Raw genomic sequence first — 23782 nt, forward strand, 5'->3', positions numbered from 1 at the left:
ATTGTTTTCGAAGGAATTTGAATTATTTTGTGGGCTCATGCATATTTTATTTTTAAATAATGCAACGATGTCCACTGCTATTATACTAATATTATTCTATTTTATTTTTGAATAGCGAAGGTTCAAAATTGGTTCAAAAGAGGCACAGGAACGTTTCAGAAGCGGTTGATTGAAATTTCCAAGTATGGCGGTAAAAGTAACGGGAGGCTTCTCGTGGCCATAATTCGGCCATCAGGCTAAGACTTCGATCGGCATGCTTAATTGCCATGCAAATCCCATTATGTCCAGTGACGTCAGCCGTTAGAGCAATCTTATCGTCATTCAACGATCGATTGATCAAATTGCCTAAAAGAGGCCAGAAACACGGTCGCGTAACATCAATGCCGCCGCCGCCGCCGCCGCCAGTAATTATACGTGACTAATTAATTACCGCAATTAATGAGAACAGGAGAATGTAGCGTCAAGGATTGCCATTTAGGTAATTGATTTGTTTCCGATACTCGGCCCTTTAATGTGGCGTCGTTAAAGGCAGGCTGCCGGAATAAATCAAAGTTAAACCCCGCCTTGACTCGTTGCTCTTTCGGAATGTTCGGAAAGAGACATAAATCATAGCGATCCGGCTCGGATCTTTACCGTTGCATCCGGCAGAATTAGCATACGAATCATAGCGATCGGGGTTGGGTTTTTCAGTAGTGCATTTCGACACTTTTCTCGCACTTTACTCGAAAATATACAGTTTCATTTCAAGAAAAGGTATAATTGCAGCGATAAAAAAATGGAAAAAAAAAAGTTCTTGAACGCATACAATGAGAATGGCTGCGTGCTGGATTTTTTCCAAAATTTTTGCAAGCGACGAAACTGGGAAATTCAACCTTGGAAACCGAGACGGAGGTTGACGTTTACCGTGAAATTTTCTTTCTTGGCAAACGAGGAACTGCAGTGTAATTGCAACCGTAAAAAATTTGGAAAAAATTCGTAAATACGCGCGCCTCAGAATCTGCTACGTTCCAGATTATTTTCAAAAATTTCCCACAACATTACCCGAGTAAATCAAGCTGGCAAGACCTTCCGTCTTGAAAACCGACGGACAAACAATGAAGTTTCACATCCGGTTCGATTCAAAGAAAAGGCAAATGTTGACAGAATCGAGGAGCAGAATCAATCAGAAGAAAAAGGCCGAAGAAAAATGAAATAAAAGCTAGTTGGCGAAGCAGTTTCCAGAAGAAGCCAGAGCAAGAATCGAAAGGATTCGGTTAGCTGTCGGGAAGGCAAAGCAGCCTGGCAAACAAAAACAAGCCCTGGGCAAAGAGACCGGGTCAGTTATGCGGGCTATTCATTTCCGGTGGGCCATTGTTCCGGGTCCGAAATGTACAGTTGCCGAAGCTTTCTGCCGGCCACGGCCAGTTTACGAACGGAATAAAACGAACGACTTCGCTTCTGCTCCAGTCCGCTCCAGTCCGCTCTGCTCGGATCGGCTCTGCTCGGCTCTGCTCGGCTCGCGCGTATATTCCACGGTTGTTTGCCGCGGTTACCTGCACTTCGGAAGCCTTTTAGCGCACTCCAGTTACTCTCTTTCCCCGCAATTAAATCTTTTCGCCGGCCACCCGCGCCGTTTGTCTTCCACCAACGCCACGTGACCACCCGGCTCGAATAAAGGGAGCTAATTGACGCTAAATTGAGGCTACCTCCGCGCCGCAATCACCGGACACCTCTGTCTGCACACCTGTTAACCCGTGAAGATCGGTCGACGAGCATATCCCTCTGTGGCTCTAACTTTCAACTTGCGGACAGGTGTGACAATATTGCCAATTTTTATTGCATCAGAGGTAAAAGAAAGGTAAAAAAAATATTATACCATGATAACATAATATTAGGGTCGCCCATAAGTAATCAATTATTTGCAAAGAATTCGGTTTGCCCTTAGTTCTGTACCGATCGTTGAGCAGGAAACATACAATTGTTGTTTCTAAAGATACGTAAAATATGGCAAGGACAAAGTTGAATGGTAGAATGGAGCTGACACGATGCCAAACAAAAATATTGTTTTTATGTCGTTTTTTAAGAGATATCAAGGTGACCTTCACTTTTTTAAAATGGAACCACCCCTTTTTAAACACCTACAATGATAGTCCCTTTCATTAGGAATTCAGTGACAGTAATTATTCCAAGGTCATTCAAGGTCACGGACAGAGAAAACGTATAAGATTTAGAATATGAAAGCAGAATACAGTAGTACATTGTCAGATACTCTCACACTCCTACGATCATACCTACCCTAGCCTACGCCGTTTTAACCATAAGGGCCCCGAACCCAATAAATCACCTTCCGGAACTGAGTTTTCGTCGCCCATAGAAAAGTCAACCGTCCTCTCCGTCCTCTCACTCTTCCCCACCCTTTCCTTCTCTACTTTCTCTTCTTAGAACCAAATCGCAACAAGACTTTAGCCATCCTTGAATTAGACGAAAACCAGACATCCTCTCCAGCGACCATCCCTTGACTTGTTTCCGACTTTCACTTTTCCTCCCCCACAATTCTCCTACCCTAAAGTCATCCTTCTCCCCATTTTTCCTTGCATCACCAGCTCAGAATTCATTCGCACTTCGAACCGAACGCATCGTGACACTAATTGTACAAAATAAAGAAATCAACTAAGAACGAAAGACTTTCTCCTTCCGGGATCACGACACAAAATTTGGCGCAGTCGGTAGGACCTGTCAGTGGTGGAAGAATAATAAGACTTTATTAAAAGTGTTCTTCATCTGTGGATTTTTATCCTTTGTGACGGGAACTAATAGTGTCAACCGGAGAGTCTACGGATCTGATCAGCCCCTCAGAGAAGGAAGTCAATCGCTGTCACGCACAGGAACTACTTCGCTGGTAGACGACAGGTACATACACCTTTGAATTTTGTTGCTTGTTGATCATCTTTTGTACTCAGATCACGATGTCTTTACCATATCCAGATAATTCCCCTAATTCCTCTAATTCCCCTAATTCCTCTAATTCCTCTAATTCCTCTAATTCCTCTGATTATCCAATACAATTTCTATGTAACCTAATTCCAAAAGAATTTTCTGGTAACCGGTACGAACTCGGGCAATTTATAGCCAATTGCAATAATGCAGACGAGCTCGCTTCAGCGAGACAGAAAACGCCTCTTTTGTACTTCATTCTTTCAAAAATCTCGGGAAATGCTAAAGAACAGCTTGCCCTTCAGAATTTTAGTACTTGGACAGATTTAAAAGAACAGCTTAAAATATTATTTCAAGATAAGAAACATTATTGTCAAATAATGGAAGAACTAAACAATAGTAGACAACATCATTCCGAAAATATTACCGCTTTCTACCAAAGATTATTAACCTTGTCCTCAAGAGCACTTAGCGCAATACAACAATATTCAAATGATCCTCTAGAAATTCCAGGAAAAAAAAAATCCGTTGAAGAAACGACCTTAAATCGATTCGTTTATCATAGTTGTCCTCAGATTTCTCAAATGCTGAGATGGAAAGAATTTAGTTCCTTAAATTCCGCATATTCCGCCGCCGTCGCAGAAGAACGAGCCTTAAATATGCATAAATACGCTAGGCGAGAATCTTGTACCATTTGCGGTAGAACAAATCATGGATCATCACAATGTAGATCAAGATTACCTGGCCCTGATCGTAATAGAGTCATTAATAACGTACAAGTTTCTAAACCAAATCAAAGCTCTTATCGAAACCAACAGCAGTATCAATCTCCGAATGAATTTCGCCAACCTCAAATGCAAAATCGAATTCAACATCAAAATCCTATTCGTTCAGACACGATTCAACATGCTAGCCAATTAAAGTTTTGCAATTATTGTAAAAAACAAGGTCACGTAATTATAGAATGTCGGAAAAGACAATATAATAATAATCGAAGGCAACAAATAACTAATAATACGACTCGACAGACCGAAAACGCCGCGGTACATTTAAACTCCCAGGAACCCCCAGCAACGAACACCGAGCTGGAGGGTCCGATCTCTCGCTTAACGGTGTTCGAGAATTAACCATGTCCATACCATGCGATAATTTAGATTATATTATAGTACCATCGTTACACTCGAAAAACGCAAATCAAGCCTTCACATTCTTGGTAGATACAGGCGCAAACATATCGTTAATTAAAGCGTGCAAATTAAATCCTAACACGTATTTCAATTCTAGAGATAAATTAGTACTACAAGGTCTTAGCGTGAATACCCCAGTCGAAACTGTAGGCAGTTGTTTGATTCCTGTACAAGTAGGTGATTCCACTATCGACATAAAATTCCATATCCTAAACCAAGCAACAAACGTCCCTTTCGACGGCTTATTAGGTAAAGATTTTTTACAGAAAGAATCTGCGATTATCGACTATCAATCACGCACTCTATCTCTTAAGTCATCAACGATACCAATTAACTTAAATCATCAAAAATTTGAAAACCAAAATATAAATTTAATCAAGCTTAAGGCGCGAACTGAAACCCTCATTGAAATCGAAATACAAAATCCCGAAATCCAAGAAGGTATTGTTCCGGAATTAGAATTACAAAAAGGAGTTTATTTGTCAAAAGCAATCATTAAAGTAAACGAAAATAATAGAGCTTATGCTACGATTTTAAACACGCGCATAATAGATTTACAAATAAAACCAATTTCGGTATACTTAGAGCGACTTCCGCACAGCTCCGCGATCCTTGTAACAAATAATTCAAACTCACCTATACTAAAGCGACAACAAGTATTAGAAAACAACATGCGGTTGGAACATCTAAATTCAGAGGAACGACGATCAATTTTAAATATTTGTAAAGAATATTACGATATATTTCATCTTTCCGACGATATATTAACTGTAACAAATACTATGGAACATGAAATTAACTTAACTAATCCTACTCCCATTTATACTAAATCATATAGATACCCGGAAATTCACAAACACGAAGTAAACAACCAAATAGATAAAATGTTAAAACAAGGAATAATACAACCATCTACTTCTCCATGGTCATCCCCCTTATGGATAGTACCAAAAAAATCGGATTCCTCCGGTGAACGAAAATGGAGAGTTGTAATTGACTATAGACGCCTAAACGACGTTACAATCGGTGACGCCTATCCCTTACCCAATATCGAGGATATTTTAGACCAACTAGGACATTCAAAATATTTTACAACCCTAGACCTGGCATCTGGGTTTCACCAAATTCCGATGCGAGAATCCGACAAACAGAAAACAGCCTTCACCACCCCTCTAGGACACTATGAATTCACGAGAATGCCCTTTGGGTTAAGAAACGCTCCTGCAACCTTTCAAAGGCTAATGAACTCAATCCTAACTGGTTTGCAAGGTCTCCAATGTTTCGTTTATCTTGACGATATCGTCATTTATGCATCATCGATCGAGGAACATTCAATAAAATTGAAATCCATTTTTGACCGTTTAAGAAAAAACAATTTAAAACTACAACCTGATAAATGTGAATTCATGCGACATGAAGTGGCATACTTAGGCCACATTATATCGGACAAGGGTGTCCAACCAAATCCTGACAAAATTAATGCCATTGCTAAATTTCCTACACCTAAAAATCAAAAAGATATCAAAAGTTTCCTAGGCCTTGTCGGCTACTATCGAAAATTCATACATAATTTTGCTGCTATCGCTAAACCATTAACGATTTTATTAAAAAAGGATACATTTTTCGAATGGACCTCCGAACAAACGAAATCTTTCGACAATTTTAAGCAAATATTAACAACACAACCAATTCTCCAATATCCCGATTTTAATCAAGAATTTATTCTTACCACCGATGCCTCTAACTATGCAATCGGTTCTGTACTAAGCCAAGGTCCTATCGGAAAAGATTTACCAATTGCATACGCTTCTCGTACCCTAAATAAGAGTGAACAGAATTACAGTACAACAGAGAAGGAGTTACTTTCTATTGTTTGGAGTGTTAGGCATTTTAGGCCCTACCTGTATGGCCGACGGTTCTGTATCGTAACAGACCATAAACCGCTTACCTGGCTATTCAATTGCAAAGACCCGGGAAGTCGACTACTACGTTGGCGACTGAAATTAGAAGACTACGATTATGAAATTACGTATAAACCAGGAAAACTCAATTCGAATGCGGACGCGCTATCCCGCGCTCCATTAATAAATGTCATTCAAAATAGCCAACCTTTCGACAGTTTTATACAATATCATTATAAAAATCTGGACATCCCAAAAATCAAATCTATTCCCTGTGACAAATTTAATTATTTCCCAAATGTCTTATTTTATTCGAAAGATTTAGACGAGAGCAATTTATTTTCAGAAGCGTTACGAAACAAATACGACATGTCCAAAAGCAAAGAACCCGATGACCTGTACTCATGTATAAAACTCGTTAACGACACGCAAACCACATATATCTGTATTTGTAAAGCATTTCACTTCGATAAATTAGAATATAAAGAAATATTTTACTCACTACAAACTTTGAATAAACATTTGCAGGAAAACAATTATTCCGGAAATCTTTATATCCACGATGTTACAATTAATAATAAAAATATTAAAAAAAGCATGTTCGGTGAAATTATATATTATATTTTCAAGGATACGAATATTACACCTATTATCTTAGATACTGAACGCGTCACTCCTAAAACAAAAGACGAAATCATACAAATCTTACAAGAAAATCATGATTCCAAGTTGGCTGGTCATTCAGGTTTCCTTAGAACATATAGAAGAATCAAGGAATTTTATAAGTGGGACTCAATGAAGAAAGACATAAAAAATTATATAAAGAAATGCCCCTCTTGCCAAATAAATAAAACCAATTTCCGACCCTCTAAGGCTCCAATGGAAATCACGTCTACGTCCAATAAACCCTTTGAGAAACTTGCAATCGATATTGTCGGACCTTTACCGCAAACCTTAAACAACAATCGTTTTATACTCACTATGCAAGACGACTTAACAAAATTCTCATATGCTATTCCTATTCCGAATCATGAATCTGAAACCGTTGCCAGAGAATTGTCGAAATTTATAACCTTATTCGGAATTCCTAGATCTATACTCACCGACCAAGGAACTGATTTTATGTCACGTTTAATAAAAGATCTAACTAAACTATTCAGCACCAAACACATAGTATCTTCCCCTTATCACCCTCAGACTAATGGCGCTCTAGAGAGATCGCATTTAACTTTAAAAGATTACTTAAAACATTACATTAATGACAAACAAACCGATTGGGACGAATACATAAGTTTTGCAATGCTAGCATACAATACGCATGTACATAAATCAACCGGATTTTCTCCATACGAAATACTCTTCGGAAACAAACCATATTTACCGAGTAATATAACTCAGGAACCTACACTCAACTATTCTTACGACGATTACGTAGTTAATTTGAAACAAAAATTAAATCATACACAAAAAATAGCAAGAGATAACTTAATACAGTCCAAAACAAAATCAAAAACTTATTATGATAACAGAATCATTTTACACAAATACAACATCGATGATTTAGTATATATTTTAAATAAACAAAATACCCCTGGATTAAACAAAAAACTTACGCCTAATTATAAAGGCCCCTACAAAATAACAAAGGTTAATCCTAATAATACAGTTCAAATTCTAAAGAATAGGAAACTAATCACATACCATACTAATTTACTGAAACCTTTTGTTTCAGGCAATGAGGATGATTAGGAACTATTATTCTCGATTCACGCTACCATTGCTAATACTCCTCTCACTAACTCCCACCTATCCTCGCACAATTAAACCCTATTATGAAATTTTTAAAATAAATAATAACGTAGGATTATATTACAACCATGTAGGCAGCATAAAACTATCAAACTCGCAATATACTTTATTGACTCATATCAATCTTACAATCGCAGAACGACGATACGACCAACTTTTTAGATTTTATACGAAATCTTTAAATATGTGTGCAAATAAACCCACACAAATACTTCATAATGATAATGAGTACTTTTGTCACCAATCTCTTCAAACTATACAATCGCGTATCTCAGTAATTAAGGATAAAATTGAAACTTTAAAGTACATGATAAACAACGAATCAATTAAAGGTAAAACGATAACAAAAAGAGGATTATTTGACAGCACTGCTTATATTCTACGTTGGCTATTCGGCACTCCTAGTATCGAGGACGTCGAATTTTATAAGAAAACAATAGACTCAACTACCTTTGAAAACAGAAATGTCCAGTTATTAATGAAACAACAAATCTCAATTATTAGCAACACCATCCAAAATTTCAACTCATCTATTCAAAACCTCCGTGCTGATGAGGATAAACTTAATGAAAACATCAAACTATTCAATAACTTTTCTAATTTAACCACTAATTACCTTAACGATATTTTTAAACGACATCTCATTCTCGAACAAATATTTTCTCTATCACAAATATCTTCGGAACTAGATGACTACTACAACACGATTATCTATTCTATCACATTAGGAATTCATAACATATTACACCCACAGATAATCACCCCTCAAAACCTACTCCATGAATTGAACAATATTACTCTCAGAGAAGGATTGAAATGGCCTATTGCATTAACATATTCCAACATATACAAGTACGAAAAATTGCATCAATTAAACATTGTCTGTATCAATAATATATTAATATTCAATATTAAAATTCCATTAATCGAGGAAACACATTACGAGCTCTACGAAATGTTACCGTTCCCTGCTCCTCTCAACCCTTCAAATACCTACTCATATATCCAACCGAGTTCTTCCTACATCTTACTGAGTACAAATAAGGTGTATTACACATTGCTTCAAAATCTCGAAGCATGTTTATCAGTCGATACCGGTGAACGCATTTGTTCCATCAAACACGTGACTCGAACATCTGGACAACCAACATGCGAGTCAACGCTACTCACCTCCACTGTCAAGAGAATACCATCATCGTGTCAGATTCATACAACCGAACCTGATTTCGAGATGTGGCACTACATCCAAAACAACGAATGGATCTTTACCGCCGTGCATCCTTTACAATTAACTCTGACATGCTCTCCGACACATATTGAAGACGTCGAACTAACATCCGCCGGAATTATTCGACTTCAACCCCAATGCAAGGGTTATACAAAAACAATAGTTTTGGAACCGTCAGAAAAAGTCACTACAAATCGTAGTCATAATTCAACACCGCACAACATCGTTGAAGATGATTGCTGTCCCAAAACACACGGGAATTCCATAATTACGCCAGTACGTTTGACACCAATCAAAATCACAAATACGAGAACAGAAGAATTTAAATATCTAAATCACAAAGTTACTCAACTGGATACTCTCCTACAAGAGCAACTAAAAAAACCGACAACCATCTACCATAACCAATGGCACACGGTTCTACTAAGTGTCACAATATCTATTGTCGGATTGATACTTATAATCAACCTTTTACGCTACTGTGGATTACTGCGGCCTACAATGAGACACCTGTGTTTCGCTAAGGAATCAAAATCAATAAAGGATACCTGCTGCTTCAAAGTAATCAACACGAACATCAACACTGCACCTGTGGCGAGGACACAGTTGTCACAAATTCTGGAAGAAGAATACAGGGCCAAGTCAGAAGAGAGGGAATTTGACCCTCGCTCAACCCATAATTTTGATGGTTACCGCCAAGCTGATCCCTCGATCCAGCCGACCTTACCACATGGACTAAGAAGATCATCATCCCGTACCCCTTCCGTAAATATGGATTAATCCCATTGCGATTCATTAATAATAATAAAAAATATATATATTATAGATAAGATTACATCATATCGCGATCCGTATTTATAGTTTAATATTGACATCATTGCGTTAATTTTATTATTCTTGCGTTATATCATCCGCATCCCTAATTTACAAACTCGTTACACATTCATAATCTTTCACATGCGAACTACTTACTAATACTATCATTATGTAAACCAATATCATTAATGTAAAATTATTGCTAGATATTATTGTCATTCCGTATTACTAATTTTTACCGTACCACGTTTATAATGTCGACCGCAGCGATAGAATCTAATTAATTCACGTTTTGATATCCGTAAATTAATCTACAGGAGGGAGGTGTCAGATACTCTCACACTCCTACGATCATACCTACCCTAGCCTACGCCGTTTTAACCATAAGGGCCCCGAACCCAATAAATCACCTTCCGGAACTGAGTTTTCGTCGCCCATAGAAAAGTCAACCGTCCTCTCCGTCCTCTCACTCTTCCCCACCCTTTCCTTCTCTACTTTCTCTTCTTAGAACCAAATCGCAACAAGACTTTAGCCATCCTTGAATTAGACGAAAACCAGACATCCTCTCCAGCGACCATCCCTTGACTTGTTTCCGACTTTCACTTTTCCTCCCCCACAATTCTCCTACCCTAAAGTCATCCTTCTCCCCATTTTTCCTTGCATCACCAGCTCAGAATTCATTCGCACTTCGAACCGAACGCATCGTGACACTAATTGTACAAAATAAAGAAATCAACTAAGAACGAAAGACTTTCTCCTTCCGGGATCACGACAACATAGTAAACATAGTATGGTCGTAGTTAAAGTAAACATACCAAGGTCCTTCAATGTTATTGTTATTCGGCATTCTTATGTACTATCAGTATGTTTCCAAATGCGATTCCGTCTTATTCAATGACTGAAAAGTGTGATATGATCACGATTTGCTGTGAATGTAGAGAAAATGCAGTGCAGGCCCGATTACTTTCTGAAGAAAGGTACCCCGAGCGAAACACTCCTTCTAGACAGACTCTCATTAATACGTACAGGTTGTTTCGAAGTACTGGAAGTGTACATGCAAGACAGCAGAAACGGAAGAATCCCACGACTAATGAAGACAATGAAATTAATATTTTAGCAGCTATAGCTGTCGATCCTCGCGTGAGTACGAGAAAAATTTCCCGGAAAGCAGGCATAAGTCAAAGTAGCGTAATACGAATTCTGGCCCGACATCAATTTCATCCGTTCCACATATCGCTCCATCAAGAATTGCACGGGAATGATTTTCAAAATAGAATTAACTTTTGCCAATGGGGATTGCTTCAAAATCATTCATTTTTTTCTAATGTCTTGTTTACGGACGAAGCAACATTCACTAATCATGGGCCAATTATACATTTATAAAATACAGCTATTCTGCTTCCATATTTTAGTTTCATACGTTTTTTCTGTCCTTGACTTTGAATGACCTTGGAATAATATAGTCACTGCATTCCTAATGAAAGGGACTATCATTGCAGGTGTTTAAAAAAGGGTGGTTCGATTTAAAAAAGTGAAGGTCACCTTGATATCTCTAAAAAAATGACATAAATACAAACTTTTTTTATGGCATCGTGTCAGCCCCATTGTACCATTCAACTTTGTCCTTACCATATTTTACGTATCCTTAGAAACAACAAAGATATTTGAGGTGCAAACGTTAGGTGACTCACCCTGTACAATAAATTAAGAAATATAAACTTGAATTCACTACAAAGTTTGTTTTAGATTTCAAAATAATTGATTACTTAAGGGTCCCCCATTTTTCACTGCATTATATAATCACTGGTAAAGTCAATCGACGTAATTAGCAAAAAGATCAATTTGTTTGGAATTTTCACTGATATCTTTGAAAAGAAAAATGTCTACGGTCACTGTTAATCAGTGGGCTGCGCGTTTTACGCATTTATGGCAGGAACGAATGGTTCGATATTAAAGTGAAAATGATTCTGTTAATATTTAGCAAAAAATTTGGTTTCGGTAAATTTTGCGACGTTGTTATTACCTACTGTAAAAGTGATGAAGATATCCGAGATTCTGGAGCACGGTAAGACAACAGCTCTGCAAGAGACACAGTGTCGAGGGAAGAAGTCTCGCGAGGGAACGAGGTCCGCGTCTCAGGTGCATTATCATTGCACCGGGGATGCAGATTACTCGGAGACGTCCGGAACGACCGAAATGTGCCAATGGGAGCGCAGCTTTTCACCGGCCACAATGGCGCCGGAGGCAGCGGACTCCGAAAAGAGGAGGGAATGATTCGGATGTATTTGTGCCTGGGCTTGGTTGCGTGTCGAATTCGAATGTGCAAAATTCGAGGCAGAGAAAAAAAAAAGAAGAATTATTAGAACGAACGGATCGCGTGTCGCTCGTCTTTTAAATCGAATTGTACATTTTTTAACGGTGAACCCGCCACCACTGGTCAAATGATCAGTCTCATATTTTTTACAAGATTATTGAAATTGTTAAGATTCGTGGTAATTGAGTCAACAGATTTCTTTATTCGACTACAGTGAAGTGTTGATCTAAGCCGGACGGAGCTGCACGATCTTAGTCAGTTCGCCTATCCCCTCCACTGTGTGAATCTTATATAAATAATAAAGAATAATAAATAATCGCCGATGGGTAATGTGTTAATTCAACAGTCCGAGCGCCGAAAGATTGCAGCGAAATTGGACGCGAAAGAAAAATTTCGTTGTGCCGATCGAGCAAAGTATTTGGCGCGTCGATCAGGATGATCGATCGACGGTAGAAAAAAGAAGAACAGCATGGAAGCGCGATTTTCTCCGGTTTATCCCGTGGCAGAGGCTCGACTCCGGTCATTTGTCTTTCCCGGATCGGAAGAGAGGTCGATCCCTGCCTTCGGGGAACGGTTTCCGGTTTCCACGGGCTCCTCCTGCGCCAACGCTGCAGTAGGTTGCATCCAGTTGCATCCGGTCGCATCCCCCGTTCAGTCGCCTTGTAATTGATCCCGGTATCGGTTTACCGAAACGATTTAGCGACGATACGGCCCTGGCGTTGTTGGCCAGCGAACGCGAACACGCGCCCGCGAGAGCGTCCCGTGTAACTTTCGTTGTCCGATTAATTGGACACGTTAATTGGTCTATTCGGTGACGAGTAATTTCGCGTTTTGTTGCTCAATTAAACGGAACGCGGCGCGGCGGTCGCCTGACTCGGATGTAAATGGAATTCGAAAACGCTGCCGGACACGTCGGACACCGTACACTCTGAATTATGGTCGCGGCAAATTGCTTTTCAAAGAGCACACGCTTCCGAAAGCGAATTTTTTCATTATGTCGATCAATGTTTCCGACGTGCTGTTTTCTTGCGAAATATTTACCATTTACGAGGACCGTTCATTTTTTCTTTATTGGATTTTTACTTATCCCTTCGTGGACGAATGCCGCTGCCGGGGTTGCAACAAATTGACTATTTAATTGATTGAGTTAACTCTTGTATTTATCATCATAAAGTGTCTCGTCTGCAAAGGGTTAAATTGATTTTATGGTAAACTATTTTAAGGGTTTTATGACGGCCCGAAATTTTGAAAATTTAGAAGGTTTCAGTACATTTTTGTATGTAAATCTTACTAGTTGTTTCAATAATGTTCAACCACTTATTTCACTTTTGATGAGATTCGCGTTAAGGGTTGGTTGCTGACATTTTTATTTCAATCGTTAGGTTACAAATTTTTATAGAGCCTACTACATTCCGTAAGCTGAAGAATACGCGAAATTTGTTGACAAATAATGTTCAAGTAGCACAAACATGTACAGTGCATTTCTCAATCTCTCCGTTTGAGTCTTAAAAGTGACGATAAAAATATTTCACAGATCCTATCAAGCCCAAAGAGAAAAAATTAGAAAGTTTACAAAGTCTACTAATCTTCCTCTTCGAATTGAATTGAAATTACTTGTCACATTCGTTCGAGCTGTAAAGTGCTTGCTAGATTGATTTTGTGGTCGTCGGAGCCGAGGGCCAATTAAATCTTTTCGAGGAACACGCCATTCAATCAAACTTTGTCGCCACTTTGAAAATCTACCGTTTCGGTCTCGCACCACGCTATTTTCTAATCTCTCCATATCAGCAATGGACACATTATTATTGCCAAGATAGACAGTGTCGAGTTCAGGGAGTCCCACGAACGCGTTCGGGTCAACCTGACTGATCCTGTTATCCGACAAATTGACCTGCATCAGCTGATTCATTCCGCTCAGCAAGCCATCCTCAACGTGAGTCAACAGATTATTACTGAGGTCCAGATACATCACTTGTCCGAGATCACTGAAAGCGCCAACCTCGATGCTGGCAATCTGATTGTGCTGCAGCTCGAGGATCAAGGGAGTGGTTAGGCCCTTGAAATCCATCGCAGAGATGCTGGCCAACTTGTTCTCCTTTAGGGCCAGTGTCCTGAGCTTATGGAAGCATTTGAAAGTCCCAGGCTGGATGGAGGTCAGCTGATTCTTTCCTAGCTCGAGTCTCTGCAACTCTGGAGCGTGGTCGAAGCTTCCTGGCTCGATGCTAGCGATCTTGTTATCTTCTAACAGGAGGTCCTCGAACGAAGAAGGCAATCCTGACAGAGTGTCCTTGTTTATGGTGCGTATATTGTTGCCGCTCAGGTCCAAGTACCACAGGTTCGTCAGGCCAGCGAACATGTCTTTATTTATGGTGTCTATATCGTTGTGGTCCAGTAACAACCGCTTCAGGTTGGTAAGACCAGCGAACGAGTCCTTCGGCACCGAGGTGATCTTGTTGTAGCTCAACCACAAGATTTCCAGCTGCTTCAATTCAGAGAATAAATTAGGCGACAGGGGAATCAGGTTGTTCTCCAGGTACAGACTTTTCAGCTTCTCCAATCCTTTGAAGGAGTCTCTGCTCAGCGCGGAGATCATGTTCCGCCGGTGGAAGCTGAGGCTCGCGATGGTCAGGTTCTTAAAAACACCTTCCTTAACTGCCCTAAGATGCAAACCATGGATCTCCAGGGATTTGACTTCTGCATCCTGCTGAGTCACCTCCAGCAAAACACCTCTGCGATAGCAAACTGTATAGCCGCTCAAGGCAACGTAAGTGGCATCCTCTTCTATGCAGCACGAAGCGCTCGCGATTAGAAGAATTATAAGAGACGATCGAATGGTCCCGAACATCCTGAAGATCGACTATTTTGTTCTGACTGCTAGGCTCCGGCGTCTGGTGAAAACTGAGCGGTTCTTGGACAGAGCGCAGTCTTACATGCAGCTGATTCTTGGGGTCAGATTAGAGGGGGGCTGCGACCTTTGACACGGTTATCAGTCAGGGAAATTCGCGGTTCTTGCGAAGCTATGGCTCTCAACTTTACGAGATTCGTTCAAATGTTTTATTGGACTTTTGTTTATCCCTTCGTAGACAAATGCCACTGCTGGCGTTGCAACAAATTCAATATTTAATTGATTCAGTTATCTCTTGTAGTTATAATCATAAACGGTCTTGGCTGCAAAGGGTTAAATCGATTTTATGGTTGTTGACTACTTTAAGGGTTTTATGACGGTGTGAAATATAAAAAATGTAGAAGGCTTCAAGAACGTGTTCGTATATAAATCTTACTAACTGTTTCTTACTAGCTAATTTTGATGAGATTCAGGATAGGGGTTGGTTGCTGAAATTTTTATTTCAATCGTTAGGATACAAATTTTTATAGAGCTTACCAGATTCCGCAAGCTGAAAAATACGCGAAATTAGTTGACACATAATTTTCAACTCACACAAACATGTACAGTGTATTTCTTCATCTTTTCGTTTGAGTCTCAAAAGTAACGATACAGATATTTTGGAGATCCTATCAAGTCCAAAGAAAAACAAATTAGAAAGTTTACAAACTGTACTCATCATTCTCTTCGAATTTAATTGAAATAAATTGTTACACTTGTTTGAGCTGTTAAGTTTAAGTTAAGCCAGTTTGAGGGCCGATTAAATCTTCTCGGGGAACACGCGTTTCAAACAAACTTTGTCGTCACTTGAAAATCCACCCTTTCTCGCATCATTAGTGCCTAATTATGCACTTCTTTCTCTCAGCAGCGGTCATATTATTATTATCAAGATAGATTCTATTTAATTCTGGGAGTCCCACGAACGCGTTCGGGTCCACCTGACTGATCCTGTTACTCGACAAATCGATCTGCATCAGCTGATTCAGTCCGCTCAGCAAGCCACCATCAACGTGAGTCAACAGATTATTGCTGAGATCCAGACCCTTCAGTTGTGTCAGACCGTTGAAAGCGCCAACCTCGATGCTGGCAATCTGATTGTGCTGCAGCTCGAGAGTCCAGAGAGAGGTCAGGCCCTTGAAATCCATCGCAGAGATGCTGGTCAACTTGTTGTTTTTTAAGGACAGTACAACGAGCTTAAGAAGGCGGTTGAAAGTTCCAGGCTGGATGTAGGTCAGCTGATTCTTCCCTAGATGAAGTCGCTCCAGATCTGGTGTGTGGTCGAAGCTTTCCGGCTCGATGCTAGCGATCTTGTTATCTTCTAACGCGAGGTCCGCGAACGAAGTAGACAATCCCGACAGAGTGTCCTTATTTATGGCTTTTATACCGTTGCAGTTCAGATTCAATTCCCTCAGCTTCGTCAAGCCAGCGAACGAGTCCCTATTTATGGTGTCTATATTGTTGTGGTTCAGTGTCAACAACGTCAGGTTCGTAAGACCAGCGAACGAGTCCTTCGGCACCGAGGTGATCTTGTTGTAGCTCAACCACAAGACTTGCAGCTGCTTCAATTCCCAGAATAAATTAGGCGACAGGGGAACCATGTTATCGTCCAGGAGCAGATATTTCAGCTTCTCCAATCCTTTGAAGGAGCCCCTTGGCGCGACGGAGATGTTGCCGTGCACGATGAGGACCTCGATGGTCAGGTTCTTAAATGCACCTTCCTTCATTTCCACAAGGTCCATATCACGGATCCACAGATCACCATCCGGGTGCTGCTCAGTCACCTCGACCAAAACACCATTGCTATGGCAAACTGTACAGCCGCTCAAGCTAACGCAAGTGGCATTCTCTTCTTTGGACCGTGAAACGCTCGCGATTAGAAGGATTATAAGAGACGATCGAATGATCCCGGACATCGTGAAGATTATCTATTTTGTTCTGACCGCTACACTCCGGCGACTGGCAAAAACTGATCGGTTCTGTGATAGAGCGCAGTCTTGTATGTAATCTTGCAGCTGACTTTGCTGAGCTTAGATTTATTTGCACTTTTACAGTTTTTTTTGTGACAGATTAGAGTGGGGCTGCGACCTTTGACACGGTTATCAGTCACTGAAATGCGCGGTTCTTGCGATGCTGTGGTACTCAACTTTACGAGATTCGTTCAAATGTTTTATTGGACTTTTATTAACCCTGCGTAGACGAATGCCGCTGCTGGGCTTGCAACAAATTGAATATTTAATTGATTTAGTTAACTCTTGTAGTCATAATCACAAACGGTAGCATCCGCAAAGGGTTAAATCGATTTTATTGTTGTCGACTATTTTAAAGGTTTTATTACGGTCTGATGTATAAAAAATTTAGAAGGCTTCAAGAACGATTTTGTATATAAATCTTACTATCTGTTTCAATAATGTTCAACCTCTGATTTGAATTTTAATGAGATTCACGTTAGGGGTTGGTTGCTGAAATTTTCATTTGAATCGCTAGGTTACTTTTTATATAAAGCTTACTAGATTCCGCAAGCTGAAAAATGCGCGAAGTTTGAGGAGAAATAATTCAGAAATAATGCTCAATTCACACAAACATGTACAGTGTATTTTTTAATGTTTCCGTTTAGGTCTTCAAAGAAACGATAAAAATATTCTGCAGATTCTATCATGCCCAAAGAAAAAGAAATGGAAAGTTTACAATTTCTATTAATCTTTCTCTTCGAATTTAATTGAAATTAATCGTTACACTAGTTTGAGCTGTTGAGTGTTTTCTAGAATTGATTTTCGAGTCGTCGGATCCGAGGGCCGATTAAATCTTCTCGAGGAACACGCGATTCAAACAAACTTTGTCGTCACTTGAAAATCACTTCTTTCAATCAGCAGTGGTCATATTATTATTATCAAGATTGACTTTCTTTAATTTCGGGAGTCCCACGAACGCGATCGGGTCCACCTTACTGATCCTGTTATTCGACAAATCGATCCGCATCAGCTCATTCAGTCCGCTCAGCAAGTCCTTCTCAACGCGAGTCAACAGATTATTGCTGAGATCTAGAATCGCGAGGTCTCTCAGATCGTTGAAAGCGCCAACCTTGATGCTGGAAATCTGATTGTGCTGCAGCTCGAGAGTCAAGAGAGAGGTCAGGCCCTTGAAATCCATCGCAGAGATGCTGGTTAATTTGTTGTTGTCGAGGGACAGTACTGTGAGGTTAATTAGGCGATCGAAAGTTCCAGGCTGGATGGAGGTCAACTGATTATTCCCTAGACGAAGTCGCACCAGCTCTGGAATGCGGTCGAAGCTTCCTGGCTCGATGCTAGCGATCTCGTTATCTTCTAACAGGAGGTCAATGAACGAAGAAGGCAATCCTGACAGAGTGTCCTTGTTTATGGTTTGTATGTTGTTGTTGTTCAGGTGCAACCACCTCAGGTTCGCCAAACCAGCGAACGAGTTCTTATCTATGGTGTGTATTTTGTTAAAGGAGAGCTCCAAGTTCCACAGTTTCGTCAGGCCGGCGAACATGTCCTTATTTATGGTGTCTATATTGTTGATGTCCAGTGCCAACGACCAAAGGTTCGTAAGACCAGCAAACGAGTCCTTCGGCACCGAGTTGATCTCGTTGTAGTCCAGAAACAAAACTTCCAGCTGCTTCAATTCAGAGAACAAATTAGGCGACAGGGGAATCAGGTTGTTCTTCAGGTTAAGATGTTTCAGATTCTCCAATCCTTTGAAGGAGCCTCTTGTCACTACGGAGATATTGTTCCCCCGTGAGAAGTCGAGGTACCCAATGGTCGAGTTCTTAAAAGCACCTTCCTTGATTGCCACGAGGTCCATATCACGGATCTGAGGTTCGGAATGCGGGTACCTCTCAGTCACCTCGACTAAAACCCCTTTGCTATGGCAAACTGTACAGCCGCTCAAGCGAACGCAAGTGGCATTCTCTTCTTTGGACCGTGAAACGCTCGCGATTAGAAGGATTATAAGAGACGATCGAATGATCCCGGACATATTGAAGATTGTATAATTTGTTCTGACCGCTCCACTCCGGCGACTGGCAAAAACTGATCGGTTCTGTGATAGAGCGGAGTCTTATATACAATCTTGCAGCTGATTTAGACTCAGCTTACATTTATCTGCACTTTTTCAGCTTTTTTGTGAGAGATTACAGTGGGGTTGCGACCTTTGCCACGGTCATCCGTCACTGGAATTCTCGGTTCTTGCGATGCTGTGGTTCTCATCTTTATGAGATTCGTTCATATGTTTTCAACCACAAGAGCTCCAGCTGCTTCAATTCAGAGAATAAATTAGGCGACAGGCGAACCGCGGTTTCGCTCAGGTACAGTCGTTTCAGATTCTCCAATCCTTCGAAGGAGCCTCTTGTCAGCACGGAGATGTTGGTCTTTGCGATGAAGAGCGCGGCGATGCTCAGGTTCTTAAAAGCACCTTCCTTGATTTCCAATAGGTCCTTATCAACGATTAACAGCATGTCATCCGAGGACTGCTCAGTCACCTCAACCAAAACCCCTTCGCTATGGCAAATTCTATGGCTGTTGGAGCTGACGCAAGCGTCATTCTTTTCTTTGGACCATGACACGCTCGCGATTAGAAGGATTATAAGAGACGATCGAATGATCCCGGACATCTTGAAGATTGTCTACTTTGTTCTAACTGCTAGACTCCGGCGACTGGTAAAAACTGATCGGTTCTGTGATAGAGCGCAGTCTTATATGCAGTCTTGCAGCTGATTTTGCCCGAGCTTAGATTTATTTGCACTTTTCAGCTTTTTTGTGAGAGATTAGAGTGGGGCTGCGACCTTTGACACGGTTATCAGTCTCGGGAATTCGTGGATCTTGCCATGCTGTGATTCTCAACTTTATGCGGTTCGTTCTTATGTTTTATTGGACTTTTATTTATCCCTTGTTAGACGTCGCTGCTGGGGTTGCAATAAATTGAATATTTAATGGATTGAGTGAACTCGGTTTTGGCTGCAAAGGGTTAAATCGATTTTATGGTTGTTGGCTGCTTTAAGGGTTTTATTACAGTGCGAAATACAAAAAATGTAGAAGGCTTCAAGAACGTTTTTCTATATAAATCTTTCTAACTGTTTCTTACTAGCTAATTTTAGTGGGATTCACGTTAGGGATTGGTTGCTGAAATTTTTATTTCAATCGCTAGGTTACAAGTTTTTATAATGCCTACTAGATTCCGCAAGCTGAAACATGCGCCAGGTTTGTGGAAAAATAATTCAGAAATAATATTCAATTCACACAAACAAGTACAGTGTATTTCTTAATGTTTTCGTTTGAGTCTTAGAAGAAACGATACAAATAATCTACAGATCCTATCGAGCCCCTTAAAAAAATTTGAAAATCCACCCCTCCACGCCTCGTTAGTTCCTAGGTATGTACCTCTCTCTATCAGCAGTGGTCATATTATTATTATCAAGATTGACGCTAATTAATTCACGGAGGCCCACGAACGCGTTTGGATCCACCTGACTGATCCTGTTATTCGACAAATCGATATTTATCAGGTTATTCAGTCCGCTCAGCAAGCCGTCCTCGATGTGAGTCAACTGATTATTACTGAGATCCAGCCGTATCAGCCATCCCAAATCACTGAAAGCGCCAACCTCGATGCTGGTTATCTGATTGTGCTGCAGTTCGAGAATCACGAGAGAGATCAGGTCCTTGAAATCCATCGCAGAGATGCTGGTTAACTTGTTGTTGTCGAGGGACAGTTCTGTGAGGTTAATTAGGCGGTTGAAAGTCCCAGGCTGGATGGAGGTCAGCTGATTCTCCCCTAGATGAAGTCGATTCAGCTCTGGAGTGTGGTCGAAGCTTCCTGGCTCGATGCTAGTGATGTTGTTATTATCTAACGCGAGGTACTCCAACGAAGAAGGCAATCCCGACATACTGTCCTTGTTTATGGTGTGTATACTGTTGCTCCTCAAGTCCAAGTGGTTCAGTTTCGTCAGACCAGCGAACATGTCCTTATTTATGCTGTCTAAATTGTTGTTGCTGAGTGTCAACAACGTCAGGTTCGTCAAGCCAGCGAACGTGTCTTTATCTATAGTGTGTATTTTGCTGCCGGACAGGTCCAAGTAGTGCAGTTTCGTCAGGCCAGCGAACATGTCCTTATTTATGGTGTTTATATTGTTGCTGTTCAGTGTCAAGTCCTTCAGGTTCGTCGAGCCAGCGAACGTGTCTTTATCTATAGTGTGTATTTTGTTGCTGGACAGATCCAAGTCGAGGAGTTCCGTCAGGCCAGCGAACATGTCCTTATTTATGCTGTCTAAATTGTTGTTGCTGAGTGTCAACAACGTCAGGTTCGTCAAGCCAGCGAACGTGTCTTTATCTATAGTGTGTATGCTGTTGTACAACAGGCGCAAGTACCGCAAATTCGTCAGGCCAGCGAACATGTCCTTATTTATGCTGTCTAAATTGTTGTTGCCGAGTGTCAACCGCGTCAGGTTCGTCAAGCCAGCGAACGAGTCTTTATCTATAGTGTGTATTCTGTTGAAGGACAGGTCCAAGCTCTGCAGGTTCGTCAAGCCAGCGAACGAGTCCTCATTTATGGTGTCTATATTGTTGTGTTCCAGTGTCAACCACGTCAGGTTCGTAAGGCCAGCGAACGAGTCCTTCGGCACCGAGGTGATCTTGTTGTACCTCAACCACAAGATTTCCAGCTGCTTCAATTCAGAGAATAAATTGGGCGACAGGGGAATCAGGTTGTTCTCCAGTTTCAGTCCTTTCAGCTTCTCCAATCCTTTAAAGGAGCCTCTTGTCAGCACGGAGATATTGTTTCCCACACCGAAGTAGAGGCGCTCGATGCTCAGGTTCTTAAAAGCACCATCCTTGATTTCCAAAAGGTCCATATCACCGATCCACAGATCGATATCCGAGGACTGCTCAGTCACCTCGACCAAAACCCCTTTGCTATGGCAAACTGTATAGCCGTCCAAGATAACGCAAGTGGCATCCTCTTCTATGGACCATGAAACGCTCGCGATTAGAAGGATTATAAGAGACGATCGAATGAACCCGGACATCTTGAACTGCCTTGACTGGTAAAAACTGATCGGTTCTGGGATAGAGCGCAGTCTTATATGCAGTCTTGCAGCTGATTTTGGCTGAGCTTAGATTTATTTGCATTTTTCAGCTTTTTTGTGACAGATTCGAGTGGAGCTGCGACCTTTGCCACTGTCATCCGTCACTGGAATTCCCGGTTCTTGCGATGCTGTAGTTCTCAACTTTATGATTCGTTCATATGTTTTATTCGACTTTTATTAACCCTGCGTAGACGAATGCCGCGGCTGGGCTTGCAACAAATTGAATATTTAATTGATTTTGTAAACTCTTGTACTCATAATCATAAACGGTCTTGGCTGCAAAGGGTTAAATCGGTTTTATTGTTGTTGACTACTTTAAGGGTTTGATGACGGTGTGAAATATAAAAAATGCGGAAGGCTTCATGAACGTTTTTGTATACAAATCTTACTATTTGTTTCAATAATATTCAACCTGTTATTTCAATTTTAATGAGATTCACCTTACGAGTTGGTTGCTGAATTTTTTGTTTCAATCGTTAGGTTACAAATTTTTATAGATCCTGCGAAATGGATTAGGCAAGCTGAAATATGCGCGAAGTTTGTAGATTAGAATAATTTAAGAATATGAGAAATAATTTTCAATTCACGTAAACATCTACGGAGTATTTTTTAATCTTTTCGTTTCAGTGTTAAAAGTAACAATAAAAATATTCTGCGGACCCTATCAAGCCCAAAAAATAAAAAAGGTTTACAAAGTCTATTAATCTTCCTCTTCGAATTTAATTGGAATTAATTCCAAATCAATGCTAGAGTCAACTAAACACGCTTTACCTGCAGCAAATGTTGGTGCGGTTATTAAATGACATAAAATGCAGTTGTCAGGAGAAGGTGAATAGATGCTGATTAATTTCTTTTCGATGAGCCGGTTATATCTGAAGCTCGATAAACTCGAACGAGTCTCAGCAATATTAATCTGGACAGCACCTAAACAATCATGAACCATTTGACAACCTAATACGATGGGCCCGGGGGCTACATTCATCGCTTTGACACGACCCGTTAAAATTAGGCGCGCATAAAGGCCGCCATAAATGAGCTGATTTCACGTGGACGCATTAATCGCTGTTTGCCGAAGTGATTAAAGTAATCACGCCCCCGTTCCCACTCGAGCGGCTCGTTAGTGCCTCTATGAATTTTCCGGCCATGTCCGGAAAATATGCGAGGCGGTAATATTCGGCGCGCGTATACCAAATCATTTTCGCCTATTCGAGCCGGCGATCTCCTACCCGTTGACAAAATTAATCATCTTTATTACCGGCCCTCTGAAATTTGTCAAATCGTCATCAACGTGTCAAATTCACCGTGTTAAATTTTCTTCGTGAAAAATACTCCAAACCCGTGACACCCCTTTCACATTATTTTTCTCTGAAACATTCCGATGAAAAAGTATCCCTTCATTTCTCTAGGAAACAATAATAATTCCGTACTACGTACACGTAAATCAATTGATATAAATTAACGGAACCGTGTGTGCGTTAATCGGCGCGTACAGTGAGATTAAATTATCACAGCGAAATTAAATGCAAATTCACATTTTTGCGAGCAGTGAAATTAAATCAAACTCGATTTCCTTCGCGATTGATTCCCCTAAATAATTATAACAGCGACATACCAACAGGAAATAATAAAATACT

At 40.5% G+C, this 23782-nt stretch overlaps 4 protein-coding genes and 1 long non-coding RNA gene across 5 annotated transcripts in view; 1 reads left to right on the top strand and 4 right to left on the bottom strand.

Annotated features, from left to right (window-relative positions):
• Positions 1 to 23782, top strand: part of LOC143353767 (uncharacterized) — a 227103-nt gene that overhangs the window by 47612 nt on the left and 155709 nt on the right. The gene's annotated exons all lie outside the window — the stretch shown is intronic.
• Btk29a (tyrosine-protein kinase Btk29A) overlaps positions 1 to 23782 on the bottom strand; it is a 119020-nt gene that overhangs the window by 39464 nt on the left and 55774 nt on the right. The window lies entirely within an intron of this gene.
• On the bottom strand, positions 13519 to 22099 carry LOC143353816 (uncharacterized). The gene is made up of 6 exons (XM_076787421.1): positions 20430 to 22099; positions 19165 to 19275; positions 17070 to 17195; positions 15893 to 16977; positions 15551 to 15563; positions 13519 to 15025 (listed from the first exon to the last, which is right to left on the bottom strand). The coding sequence occupies exons 1-6, from the start codon at positions 22086 to 22088 to the stop codon at positions 13709 to 13711; spliced, it is 4311 nt and encodes a 1436-aa protein (XP_076643536.1). The 5' UTR covers positions 22089 to 22099; the 3' UTR covers positions 13519 to 13708.
• Positions 17621 to 19045, bottom strand: LOC143353746 (uncharacterized). Its single transcript, XM_076787295.1, has one exon. It carries the CDS (start codon positions 19043 to 19045, stop codon positions 17912 to 17914), a length of 1134 nt encoding a protein of 377 aa, XP_076643410.1. The 3' UTR covers positions 17621 to 17911.
• On the bottom strand, positions 19262 to 19766 carry LOC143353764 (uncharacterized). The gene has a single exon (XM_076787326.1). The coding sequence runs from the start codon at positions 19677 to 19679 to the stop codon at positions 19278 to 19280; it is 402 nt and encodes a 133-aa protein (XP_076643441.1). The 5' UTR covers positions 19680 to 19766; the 3' UTR covers positions 19262 to 19277.

This window comes from Halictus rubicundus, chromosome 4 (genome assembly GCF_050948215.1).
Source record: "Halictus rubicundus isolate RS-2024b chromosome 4, iyHalRubi1_principal, whole genome shotgun sequence".
NCBI classification, from domain to species: domain Eukaryota; kingdom Metazoa; phylum Arthropoda; class Insecta; order Hymenoptera; family Halictidae; genus Halictus; species Halictus rubicundus.

Coding starts and splice junctions, on each gene's coding strand:
- LOC143353746 (XM_076787295.1), bottom strand. CDS start 19,045: ATGTCCGGGATCATTCGATCGTCTCTTATAATCCTTCTAATCGCGAGC.
- LOC143353764 (XM_076787326.1), bottom strand. CDS start 19,679: ATGTCCGGGATCATTCGATCGTCTCTTATAATCCTTCTAATCGCGAGC.
- LOC143353816 (XM_076787421.1), bottom strand. CDS start 22,088: ATGTCCGGGTTCATTCGATCGTCTCTTATAATCCTTCTAATCGCGAGC. Junction 19,276..20,429: donor AGAGGTACATACCTAGGAAC/TAACGAGGCGTG, acceptor AATCTCATAAAG/ATGAGAACCACAGCATCGCA. Junction 16,978..17,069: donor ATAAATCTAAGCTCAGCAAA/GTCAGCTGCAAG, acceptor AGAACAAAATAG/ATAATCTTCACGATGTCCGG.